At 33.7% G+C, this 13,532-nt stretch overlaps 1 protein-coding gene and 1 non-coding gene across 2 annotated transcripts; one reads left to right on the plus strand and one right to left on the minus strand.

Annotated features, from left to right (window-relative positions):
• Positions 1-4,998: 4,998 nt before the first annotated feature.
• LOC139901843 (uncharacterized) lies at positions 4,999-10,383 on the minus strand. The gene is made up of 3 exons (XM_071884517.1): positions 10,082-10,383; positions 8,026-8,698; positions 4,999-5,409 (listed from the first exon to the last, which is right to left on the minus strand). The coding sequence occupies exons 1-3, from the start codon at positions 10,381-10,383 to the stop codon at positions 4,999-5,001; spliced, it is 1,386 nt and encodes a 461-aa protein (XP_071740618.1).
• On the plus strand, positions 9,884-9,990 carry LOC139886680 (small nucleolar RNA R71). The gene has a single exon (XR_011772554.1). It is a non-coding gene; the product is annotated as a small nucleolar RNA R71 (small nucleolar RNA).
• Positions 10,384-13,532: the final 3,149 nt, after the last annotated feature.

Here is a 13,532-nt window from a genome sequence, read left to right on the forward strand (position 1 = left end):
TGCAATTACTATCCTTTTTAGGAGCAATAGTAAAGATCACCCTATAATTTTTCGGTCTGGCACAAGGTCCTGTCTTCGACCATGCTATGCAACCACCGTTCTTACGGTTGACATCCGATTTGGTTCAGGTGACCTAATGAATTTCGGCGAATTCTTAGGATTTTACATTCAATGGTAATGAACGCATTGAAAATAAGTTTTCAGAAAACAAATCGGTTCGTAATTTTGATCAAAATATTTTCTCGTTTAAGCTCGAGTTTAGATATCATCGAATTCCATGAGTTTGTAATTCTTAATATTTTAAAGTCAATCTCAAGGATTGAGTAATATCAGGCTTAGATGCTGATTTTTGATCTTTAAGGAGATTATCCTTTCTGGAGATCTGAGTCATTAGTCTTATAAGCTATTTTGCACAGTGCCCCCATTATACGAGATAGATCCTCTCATGGTTAGGATAAGTCTGACCACTTGGCGACCCTGTTTGATGTTGAGGTCCGTGGATTTCCAGCTGATTTTCGAGAAAACTTTTCAAGGTTTTTCGTAGACTCTACAACTGGTCTGGACGACAACTTCCTGACCTAAATCAAGAAGCGCGTGTCTTTTTTCTCGGAAGACTTTACTTCCTTTTAAATTCCATTTATATTACAATAAACTAGGTAAAACTGATTAATATGTCCAAAACAAAAGTATCTTCAATTATTTGTACAAAAATATGTGATATATGTTCTAAATAACTTGGTAAATTTTTCCCACATTTGGCTTTTGATGTGCTTGATTGTGTCCTTTTATTTTGATCGAATTTGGATTGAATTTATTACACGAATTGGTTGTGATTATATGGCATTTTTATGATTTAGGATTGATTTCACACATATAGGCAACTTTGTCCTATCCGTGTAGTAATAGTTCGTTGGTAAATCCGGTTCGTTCCACAGGGAGATGGAGTTTTCAAGGCTTTAATCGCTAAAAGTTAAACTTATTTAAAAGGGGGATTTTGGATTAGGGTTTACTACTTAATTGAACGGAATTTAAATTTAACTAAAACGAAATAACTAAATTAACGACAATAAAAATACAATTTAACTAATTTGACAAAATAGAAGAAATAAGGTTTTTCATGGCAATATAGCAAAATAGTAAAAAGTAATTAAGTTTTACTATATGGTAAAAAGTGAAATTGATGAGATTTTAAAATATGGTAAAGTAGTGGCTACTAAAATATGTCCCCTCTGGATTATGGATTGTTTTTAAGTCCGGTTACAATGTTTTAATATATATCCTTATATTTTATCTTCCGATTTATAAAGATTTAACTAACTAAAATTAAATCTAACTTTCGTTAGATCTTGTTTTAGCGAATTAAATTATACCCCGACTATTCAAATTAAGATTTAACCCAGTTTTAACTTTCGTTAAAACCAAAATTATAACGGTCTTACCTTTTTATAATTACACGATTATATAAACTATAATATTACCCAAACCACCGGATCACACTTCTAAATTGTTGTCAATAATTTGTCCATATGTCCGTCTAGATCACCGAGGTGTTGAAGCACAATTTATGTAAATTTAATGCACTTTCGCTTATTAATTTAATAAATTATGTGATAGGGGTGAAAATATTAAATTATATAACAATGGATTGGTGATTAAACTTAATATTAAAAATAGTCAAAGTTACATCATGATATTATAATATGGTTCAATCCATTTGTCCAGAGGTTCTACATTTTAGTTATCACTATGGATATTTAGTTGGACATTATAACGGCGTAAAAATATAAATTATATAAAGTGGACACGGTAACAATAATAAATAACGATAATAACGATAATAACGACGATAATAATAAATATTACGATAACAATAATAACAACAATAATAATAATAATAATGATAACGATAATAACGATAATAATGATAATAACGATACGTGAAAATAAAGTTGGGACGTGGAGACTTACAGCGAGTTGGAACGGTAAAAGGCGATATTATTAGCGTAGTGGTACACAGACAGAACTCCGACTTAAAACCCGTAAATTAAACGTTACAATACCCAAACTAAACTTATCTTAAACTAAAATAATAATTATAATTATAAATTATATAAGTATGCAGAGAAAGAGAATGAAAATTGGTGTAAATAACTCGACAGAAGACTGGCCTTTTATAGGCAAAATTTCTGATTCTGAACTCCATGCGATCGCATGGGGTTTTAGTGCAAATCTCATGCACTCGCATGGGCTCATGCACTTGCATGGGTTTGATGCCTATTTCCCTTGCGATCACATGGCCGCCAGATCCAGCTCACATATTTTTTTGTTTTCTTGCTTGTCGACATATTATTAAATATATATAATATATATAATTATATAAATATTATATTATATTCTTGTGCATAGTTGACTCGTAATTTTGGCTCCGTTGTCTCGTACGTTTACGCCTGGTTTATGTCTCGGTCCCGGTTTCTCGAACGACTTTTCGTATGATTTAATATCTTGCATTTTGCGTTCCGCGACTTGTACTTTTGTCAATTCTTAGATGTTTTTCTTCGATAAATTAAACCACTTGGAGTGTAACTTGTACGTTTGAGCATTTTGGACGTTTTCGCCTTTTAAAACTTCGTTTTTGTCTTTAAATCTTCATTTTCGAGTGATCTTCGTCTTTTGTCTTCGCACTTATTTATTTAAATGATTACAACTAAAAATAAGGAAATTACAATTAAAACATTACATTTTGGAACGATATTGCGACTAAATATATGTTCGTTTGGAGCAATATCAAATATCCCTACACTTGAACGTTGCTTGTCCTCAAGCAATATAGAATTTGAAATAAAACAAACTTCACACAAATCACTTCTTTATTCTTCACACTTTATACATCAGTGATTTTAGTATAGTGGTATGAACAATGATAGTAACGTTTGTGGTTAAAGTCCCACATGACTTATGAAAATTTAGATCCTTTAAGGAAATTGGATCTTTATGAAAATATTTGGTCTTTTGAAAATTCAATCTAGCTTTTACTCTAGTTAAGTTTTTCGATTTAACCCTTTATCGGTGTTGCAAAATGTTTTGCGGGTGTTGTGGGTTTCAGATTTTAAAATTTTAGCTCAAAACTTGTGGTTTTGTGTCACCCACTTGCTAACCTTGTATTTGGAAAACACACATCTAGTTTACTTGTCCCGTATATTACCTTTCAGTAAACTACCATCCGGTTGTAAAGGAAAGCGATGAACAGGCAACTGTTAAGGCAATGTCTAATGACATGCATTTGATTATGGTCCACAACGTGTCGGATGCAATTACTATCCTTTGTAGGAGAAATAGCAAAGATCACCCTATAATTTTTCGGTCTGGCACAAGGCCCTGTCTTCGACCATGCTATGCAACCACCGTTCTTACGGTTGACACCCGATTTGGTTCAGGTGACCTAATGAATTTTGATGAATTCTCGGGATTTTACGTTCAATGGTAATGAACGCATTGAAAATAGGTTTTCAGAAAACAAATCGGTTTTAATTTTTTCAAAATATTTTCTCGTTCAAGCTCGAGTTTAGATATCATTGAATTCCATGAGTTTGTAATTCTCAATCTTTAAGGTCAATCTCAAGGATTGAGTAATATCAGGCTTAAATGCTGATTTTTAATCTTTAAGGAGATTATCCTTTCTGGGGGTCTGATTCATTAGTCTTATCAAGCTAATTTTCACGGCACCCTCCCTATTTTACGAGGCAAGTCCTCTCATGGTTAGGATAAGTCTGACAACATGGCGACCCTATTTGATGCTGAGGTCCGTGGATTTCCTGCTAATCTTAGAGATGACTTTTCTAGATTTTTTGTCAACCTACAACTGGTCTAGATGACAACTTCCGGACCTAAATCAAGAAGCGCGTTTCTTTTTCTGAAGACTTTACTTCATTTTAATGATGGAATTGATTCATCGTGTAGATCTATATTTCCTTTAATTTTCAAAATTTAATGGGTAAAACAAATTTATACAGTCCAAAGTAAAAGTACCTGCAATAAACTTCGCACAAACATTTGATAGCAGTTCATATATATTGACAAATCTCCCCACACTTGGCTTTTTTCATGCATCTTTTTTATCTTAATAAATAAATTCAAGCGTTTTAGATGTTTCTCAATTTATGTCCTTATTTTAGGGTAACAATAATTTCGGTACCCACACCTAGTTTTATCGTTCATAAATATATTAAACAAGATTTGAATTAATTTAGTTAAAAAAAATTTAAAAATTTCACAAAATTTAGAAAATAAGCCTAGTGTAAACCTGAGAGAATTTATAATCCCTCCCCACACTTGAGATCATGCAATGCCCTCATTTGCAATGAAATCAGACAAGATAAAATTTACGAGGGTAGTTAGAATAGAAAGGGAGTTAAAACCTCTTTAGCTAAAAAGCCGTAACTTGCGGGATTTCTGTTTATTCTGTTGATGTTGATTTGTTCGTCATTCGAAAATTTATGTCATCTTTTCATATGTTTCGCCAAAAATTGGTTGCTTTTGCTGAACTTAATACTAGTCTTTGAAAATGCGTCTTTTATCCTTATTAGTACATAAAATAAACTACAAACATATATATATATTTTTGAAGTTTGGTATATTACCCAACATTCATATAATATTTTTGGCATACTTTAGATCAATAATATTAAAATAATGATAACAAAATTTTTCACCCCGCCCTTGGGTAAAGCAATTTCGGTTCTACGACCTAGTTTTCAACTCACGACGAATTTTAGAAATCATTTTTTAAACTTAAAGAAATAAAGTAAATTTTATTTTTAAAATCACACAAAACTTAAATTTAAAAATATATTATTTTCATACAAAACTTAAAAAAAATCAGAATGGAGGGAGAAGACTAGTTCTTTAGTGTCTGCTAGGGAAAGACCAATCGGGCTCCACTCTTGAAATAATTTTGAAACGTTTTAAGAAGGCGAGTGGTTAGCTAAAATTACCCTGTATTCATTTGTCCTTAGGGTAGAATGTGATGTCATCTCTTTCAGTGTTGTTGAACCCTTCATAATAGAATTTAAGTCTATGACCAATCACATTGAAAACACCACCATTCTTGTCATATAACTCTACGTATCCGGATGGAAATGCTTTTTTTACTTCATACGGTCCCCTCCATCGAGACTTAAGTTTCCCAGGTGAAAACTTAAAACGTGATTGAAAAACTAGAACTTTGTCTCCTGGTTCTAATGCTTTCTTCTCTTTTAAGCGAGCATCGTGCCATTTCTTAGTTCTCTCTTTGTAAGATCTCGAGTTTTCATATGCTTGAAGTCTTAGCTCGTCTAATTCATGCAATTGTAAGAATCGATTTTCTCTGGCTTCCACAAGGTCTGTATTACATTCTTTTATTGCCCAGTACGCCTTGTGTTCAACGTCGACAGGTAGATGACAAGCCTTACCATATATTAATCGGAAAGGAGTGGTACCAATGGGCGTTTTGAATGCGGTTCTAAATTCCCACAGCGCATCATCTAGCTTTCGATGCCAGATTTTAGGATTATTCTTAATCGTTCTTTCTAAAATTCGTTTAAGACCTCGATTTGTGTTTTCAACTTGGCCACTCGTTTGAGGGTGGTAAGAAGTTGAGAAACGATGATTAACTTTGTAATTTTTAAGCACTTTCTCGAGTAATTGATTTGTAAAATGAGTTCCACGATCACTGATTAATGCTTTTGGAAGCCCGAATCGTGAGAAAAGGTTTTTAAGAAAGCTGACAACAACTCGAGCATTGTTAGTGGGTAGAGCTTTTGCTTCAGCCCATTTAGAAACGTAATCGACTGCTTCGAGAATGTATTTGCATTTGTTAGAAGCGGGGAATGGACCCATGAAGTCAATACCCCAAATGTCAAATACTTCGCATACTAGGATGCTTTGTTGTGGCATTTCATCTCTCTTGGAGATATTTCCAGATCTTTGACAAGCGTCACAGGTTTTTACCATTTTGTAAGAATCTTTGAAAATAGTTGGCCAGTAAAAACCCGAGTCAAAGACCTTCTTAGCTGTATAGCTTGGTCCGAAATGTCCACCAGCTGGTCCTTGATGACAGTGGTCCAGAATTTGTTGAGCTTCTTTACCGTATACACATCGACGAATAACTTAATCTGCTCCTATACGAAAGAGATTAGGGCTTTCCCAGAAGTAAAATTTCAGATCAGCGAAAAATTTCTTCTTTTGCTGATAAGTTTGATTTTTAACAAGAATTCATGCGGCTAGATAATTGGCAAAGTCTGCAAACCATGGAATTTCTTCTTCCGTTTTAATTTTCATTAGGAACTCGTCTGGAAAAGTATCGTGAATAATAGATTCGTCGAGTGAATAGAAGTTAGGATTTTCAAGACGGGACAAGTGATCTGCAGCGAGATTTTCAGCACCCTTTTTATCCTTGATTTCAATGTCGAATTCTTTTAGGAGAAGAATCCAACGAATTAGTCTAGGCTTAGCATCGTGCTTTTTAAATAAGTACTTTAGGGCTAAATGATCGGTATAAACAATTGTTTTAAATAACACCAAGTAAGATCTAAACTTATCGAAAGCAAAAACTACAGCAAGAAGCTCCTTCTCAGTAGTTGTGTAATTCAACTGAGCTCTTGTAAGTGTTTTACTTGCATAGTATATTGGTTGAAATTTGTTATCTTGACGTTGACCTAAAATAGCTCCTAGTGCAAAATCACTAGCATCACACATTAGCTCGAAAGGTTTGGACCAGTCGGGTGATAACATAATAGGTGCATTCGTAATTTTCTCTTTCAGAATGGAGAAAGCATTTAGACACTCTTCGTTGAAATCGAATGTACTGTCTTTCTCAAAGAGTTTAGTCATGGGTCGAGCGATTTTGGAAAAGTCCTTTATGAATCGCCGATAGAATCCCGCATGACCAAGGAAACTACGAATTCCTTTAACATTGGTTGGAGGAGGAAGTTTTGAAATAACGTCTATCTTAGCTTTGTCTACTTCCATTCCAGTTCGAGAAATATTGTGTCCTAAAACAATGCCTTCCTTCACCATGAAGTGACATTTCTCCCAGTTTAAAACAAGATTTGATTCTTCACAACGAATTAGCATTCGTTCAAGGTTTGAGAGACATGAGTTGAAGGAGTCTCCAAAAATAGAGAAATCATCCATAAAGACTTCTATACTTTCTTCAATCATGTCATGAAAAATTGCCATCATACGCCTTTGGAGGGTGCCTGGTGCGTTGCATAATCCGAATGGCATTCGTCGGTAGGCAAAAGTACCAAATGGACAAGTAAATGTGGTCTTGTCTTGGTCTTTTGGATCAATTGGAATTTGAAAATAACCGAAGAATCCATCAAGGAAACAGTAGTAATCTTTTCCCGCCAAACGTTCTAGCATTTGGTCTATAAATGGTAGCGGGAAATGATCTTTCCTTGTAGTGTCGTTTAAACAACGATAGTCTATACAGACTCTCCACCCAGTGACTGTTCTTGTAGGAACGAGTTCGTTCTTATCATTTAGAATAACAATCGTACCTCCTTTCTTGGGTACTACTTGTACAGGACTTACTCACGGGCTATCGGATATAGGGTAAATTAACCCAGCATCAAGTAATTAAATAACCTCTTTTTTGATAACTTCTTTCATGTTAGTGTTTAACCTCCGTTGCCTTTGTACCACGGGTTTAAAATCTTCTTCTATTAGAATTTTGTGGGTACAATACGCAAGGTTAATCCCTGGAATATTAGTTGTTTTCCAGGCAATTGCCTTTTTGTGGGTTTTTAAAATAGACATTAACCTACCCTTTTCATCATCGGAAAGTTTTGATGAAATTATGATAGGTAATTGTGACGTTCCTTGGAGATAAGCATACTCCAAATGTTTCGGGAGTTCTTTAAGTTCCAAGGTGGGTGGTTCTTCCAAGGAAGATTTTAACCGAAACCTATTACCATCGGTAATTTCTTCAAAAGGTTCATCTTCCCCGGGAATTTCTTCTTCTACTTATTCTTCATCAGTGACTACCTTCAACAGCTTGTCTAACTCTATATCGACATCAAAATCTTCACCTTCACCCATCGGGGTGAAATCTGAGGTGTCGACATTTAATAGTTCTTGTAGTTCTTCCTCAATACAACAATCAATAATGTCTATTTGGAAACATTCATCATCAGGAGACATAGGGTGTTTCATAGCCTTATCTATGTTCAATATAATTCTATCCTCCCCCACACCCAAGCTGAGATTTTTCTCTTTTACGCGCACAATTGCATCTGCAGTATTTAGAAAGGGACGCCCTAGAATTAGGGGAACCTTACTATCTTCTTCCATTTCAAGAATAACGAAATCAGCTAGAAAGATTAAGTGATTTACTTTTACCGGTAGGTTTTCAGCAATGCCAATAGGATAGTTGTAAGTTTTATCAGCTAATCGTATACACATCCTGGTTGGTTTTAAATCACCTAAGTTCAATTTTAAGTACAAGGAGTGAGGCATAAGATTGATGCTCGCTCCAAAATCAGCTAATGCATCGTACATTACTGAATCTCCCATCAGACAAGGAATGATGAAACTTCCGGGATCTCCAAGTTTTGGTGGCAAATTTTGCTTTTGTAAAATTGTCGAGCATTCTTCATTAAGGAATGTGGTTGAAACTTCTGCATATTTTCCTTTGTCTGCTATAATATCTTTGATAAACCTTCCATAATTTGGCATACCCGCAAGAACATCTACAAGCAGTACATTTATACAAATTTGCTTAATCATGTCAGCAAACTTGTTGTATTGTGCTTGTAATTTATCTTTCTTCAAGCATTGCGGATATGGAATTGGAGGTTTGTATACCTTCAATGGTGGTTGATTTTGAATCTTTGGTGCACTTGTGGTTGGTATCGTATTTTCTTCCACCACAGGTTCGTTTTCTTGTGAAACATGAATAGGAGTGAGAGGCTTTGGAATCTCTGGGTTAATGGTTAACCCAGTCCATGTAGTGATTGAATTAACTTGCGAAACATTACTTGAATTTTGAGTTTCCTTACCCTTAGGGTTTGGTTGCTTGTTTGATGGTAAAGTTCCCGATTACCTTTCAGCAAGCAATTGGGATATTCTTCCCATATCTCTTTTAAGGTTTTGAATTGACGCTTGATGATTCCTTTGTACTTGCTCGTTTTCTATTTGGGATTGATGAAGTTGTCTCTTCACTTGCTCATTCGTTTCTGATTGACTTTTGACAAAATTCATCATAACTTCTTCAAAGTTAGATTTCTTCTCTACTGGTTGCGTGTTATGATTTTGTTGTTGATATGGTAGTTGAGGTAACGGTTGTTATTGAAAATTTTGTTGAGGTGGAAATGGAGGTTGGTTTCTATTGAAAAAGCCAGGTGGTCTATTTCTTTGAAAAGCAAAATTCTTCGAGTTTTGATATCCTGGGTTTGCATGTTGATGATTACAATTTCCTCCTTGAAAATTTCCTTGTCTTTGATTGGCCATAAAATTAACTTGTGCTACTGAGTTCATTGGCCGATCATTGATATCACAATCTTTCGTGAAATGTGGCTGTCCACAGATTTCACAGCCTACTTGCAATGCTAAAACTGTTGAATTTAGTTTCTCTATTTCTCTTCCAAACTTTTTGAATTGATTTGACAGTGAAGCTATGGTTGTGTTGTTGTCTTCATTTTCTTCAAGGCTTGCCACTGTCCTTCTAGGTTATTGATCTCTAGACGGTTTCCATTCAAAAGTATGAATTGACATGTCTTCTAACATGTCATACGCTTGATTTGGTGATTTGTACATAAATACTCCTCCAGCGGAGGAATCTAATATACCACGAGTATGTTCATCAATACCACGATAAAAAGTTTGTACTATTTGCCCTTTTTGCAATCCGTGTTGCGGACAATTTCGTAACATTCTTTTTAATCTTTCCCATGCATCATAAAGAGTTTCATCCGCCTTTTGTTTAAAAGTGGTGATTTCAGTTCTAAGTCTTTCAGCTTTTGCCGGTGGGAAAAATCTGGTAATGAATTTTTCTCTTAATTCGTTAAAAGTTGTGATAGAATCGGGTTTTGATGCTTTCAACCAGGCTTTTGCGTCTCCGATTAACGAGTATGGAAAAGTTCTTAACTTAAATGCATCTGAAGAAACATCTTTGTTTTTGTATAGTTCACATAAATCTTCAAAAGCTTCTAAATGTTCTATCGGATTATTATTAAGTCTTCCGTCGAATTGGTTCTCACGTACCATTTGCATAAACTGCCCCTTGACTTCCCAGTTTTCAGCCTCAATTTCAGGTCTTCTTATAGGTGCAAGTGCGAGAGGGGGAATAGTTTGTCTGGTATTCCACATCGGTAGATCATTTGGATCAGGTGTTACTTCAGCCATTTCTTCTTTAATGACGATGGTTTCAGGTTCAGTTTTGATTTCTGGTTGACCACTAGTGTTTCCTACTTGTTTTTTGATATTTTTCGGTGTTTTCGGTTTACTAGTACTACCTAATTTTTTTTTGTTTTTCTTGTTTTAATCTTTTGTTCAAGTTTCTTTCAGACTCTGGATTAAGTGCAACGAGTTTAGGATTTCCTGAATGGGTCATACAATTAAAAAATTGTATGTAATCTTGAAGGATTTATTCACTAAGTGTATAAACATTGAACTTTCTTGAAAATGAATTTTCACAAAAGGATCGAATAACATAAAAACAATGATAAAAACCTTTAAACAAACAGATTTTCTTTCTGATTTTGCCCACGTTTCGAATAGCCAAAAGATGCAGCAGAGGAGCAGGATTCGTTTGGTCCCCAATATAATTGAGTACTGTTTGGCTTCAATAACCCAGTCCACGTACAAATCCAACTATTACTACGAATCAAAAAAATTATCTATTTATTTAACTGCCAACTTCCCCGGCAGCGGCGCCAAAAAGTTGATGTGCTTGATTGTGTCCATTTATTTTGATCGGATTTGGATTGAATTTATTACACGAATTGGTTGTGATTATATGGCATTTTTATGATTTAGGATTGATTTCACACATATAGGCAACTTTGTCATATCCGTGTAGTAATAGTTCGTTGGTAAATCCGGTTCGTTCCACAGGGAGATGGAGTTTTCAAGGCTTTAATCGCTAAAAGTTAAACTTATTTAAAAGGGGGATTTTGGATTAGGGTTTACTACTTAATTGAACGGAATTTAAATTTAACTAAAACGAAATAACTAAATTAACGACAATAAAAATACAATTTAACTAATTTGACAAAATAGAAGAAATAAGGTTTTTCATGGCAATATAGCAAAATAGTAAAAAGTAATTAAGTTTTACTATATGGTAAAAAGTGAAATTGATGAGATTTTAAAATAAGGTAAAGTAGTGGCTACTAAAATATGTCCCCTCTGGATTATGGATTGTTTTTAAGTCCGGTTACGATGTTTTAATATATATCCTTATATTTTATCTTCCGATTTATAAAGATTTAACTAACTAAAATTAAATCTAACTTTCGTTAGATCTTGTTTTAGCGAATTAAATTATACCCCGACTATTCAAATTACGATTTAACCCAGTTTTAACTTTCGTTAAAACCAAAATTATAACGGTCTTACCTTTTTATAATTACACGATTATATAAACTATTATATTACCCAAACCACCAGATCACACTTCTAAATTGTTGTCAATAATTTGTCCATATGTCCGTCTAGATCACCGAGGTGTTGAAGTACAATTTATGTAAATTTAACGCACTTTCGCTTATTAATTTAATAAATTATGTGATAGGGGTGAAAATATTAAATTATATAACAATGGGTTGGTGATTAAACTTAATATTAAAAATAGTCAAAGTTACATCATGATATTATAATATGGTTCAATCCATTTGTCCAGAGGTTCTACATTTTAGTTATCACTATGGATATTTAGTTGGACATTATAACGGCGTAAAAATATAAATTATATAAAGTGGACATGGTAACAATAAACGATAACAATAATAAATAACGATAATAACGATAATAACGACGATAATAATAAATATTACGATAACAATAATAACAACAATAATAATAATAATAACGATAACGATAATAACGATAATAATGATAATAATGATACGTGAAAATAAAGTTGGGACGTGGAGACTTACAGCGAGTTGGAACGGTAAAAGGCGATATTATTAGCGTAGTGGTACATGGACAGAACTCCGACTTAAAACCCGTAAATTAAACGTTACAATACCCAAACTAAACTTATCTTAAACTAAAATAATAATTATAATTATAAATTATATAAGTATGCAGAGAAAGAGAATGAAAATTGGTGTAAATAACTCGACAGAAGACTGGCCTTTTATAGGCAAAATTTCTGATTCTGAACTCCATGCGATCGCATGGGGTTTTAGTGCAAATCTCATGCACTCGCATGGGCTCATGCACTCGCATGGATTTTATGCCTATTTCCCATGCGATCGCATGGCCGCCAGATCCAGCTCACATATTTTTTTGTTTTCTTACTTGTCGACATATTATTAAATATGTATAATATATATATAATTTTATATAATTATATAAATATTATATTATATTCTTGTGCATAGTTGACTCGTAATTTTGGCTCCGTTGTCTCGTACGTTTACTCCTGGTTTATGTCTCGGTCGCGGTTTCTCGAATGACTTTTTGTATGATTTAATATCTTGCATTTTACGTTCCGCGTCTTCTACTTTTGTCAATTCTTAGACGTTTTTCTTCGATAAATTAAACCACTTGGAGTGTAACTTGTACGTTTGAGCATTTTGGACGTTTTCGCCTTTTAAAACTTCATTTTTGTCTTTAAATCTTCATTTTCGAGTGATCTTCGTCTTTTGTCTTCGCAATTATTTATTTAAACGATTACAACTAAAAATAAGGAAATTACAATTAAAACATTACATTTTGGAACGATATTGCGATTAATATATGTTCGTTTGGAGCAATATCAGCTTTTATTTTTCTTTCTTTGCCTTTTTATTCTCTTCTATTCCATTTTAAATGAATCCAAGCGTTTTGGGTTGTTTCTCAATTTATGTCCTTTCTGAGGTAACAATAATTTCGGTGTTAACACCTAGTTTTATCGTTCGTAAATATGTATAAACATGATTTTGAGTTCACTTAGTTGAAAATTTTTTAAAAATTTTACTAGAAGTGGGTAGTCAGTATATAAGACTAGGGTTGTTCTTTATTATCAGAGAGCACTAGATTCTAATACAACTACTGCGTTACTAGTAAAGTTTAACGGTGGCTATTAAACCAAGTGTATAAGTCAAATTTTTAAAACCGAAAGATTTTAATCCCTTCCCACATTTAAGATCTTGCAATGCCCTCATTTGCAAGAAATCAGTAACAATTTAAATTATTGAGGGTGATTAGCGTAGAAAAATGATTAAATTTTACCAAAGTTTCCCAACATATTGTTGTTTGTTTGAATGATAAATGGTGCATATCATTTGTTCATTCCTGCAGTTGTTATTTCACATATATTTTGCATCTTGTCGTCAAAATTA

This window comes from Rutidosis leptorrhynchoides, chromosome 1 (assembly GCF_046630445.1).
Source record: "Rutidosis leptorrhynchoides isolate AG116_Rl617_1_P2 chromosome 1, CSIRO_AGI_Rlap_v1, whole genome shotgun sequence".
In the NCBI taxonomy this organism is placed as follows: domain Eukaryota; kingdom Viridiplantae; phylum Streptophyta; class Magnoliopsida; order Asterales; family Asteraceae; genus Rutidosis; species Rutidosis leptorrhynchoides.

Coding starts and splice junctions, on each gene's coding strand:
- LOC139901843 (XM_071884517.1), bottom strand. CDS start 10,383: ATGGCTGAAGTAACACCTGATCCAAATGATCTACCGATGTGGAATACC. Junction 8,699..10,081: donor ATCGGAGACGCAAAAGCCTG/GTTGAAAGCATC, acceptor AAATTATGGAAG/GTTTATCAAAGATATTATAG. Junction 5,410..8,025: donor AGTTAGACAAGCTGTTGAAG/GTAGTCACTGAT, acceptor GTTGAACACAAG/GCGTACTGGGCAATAAAAGA.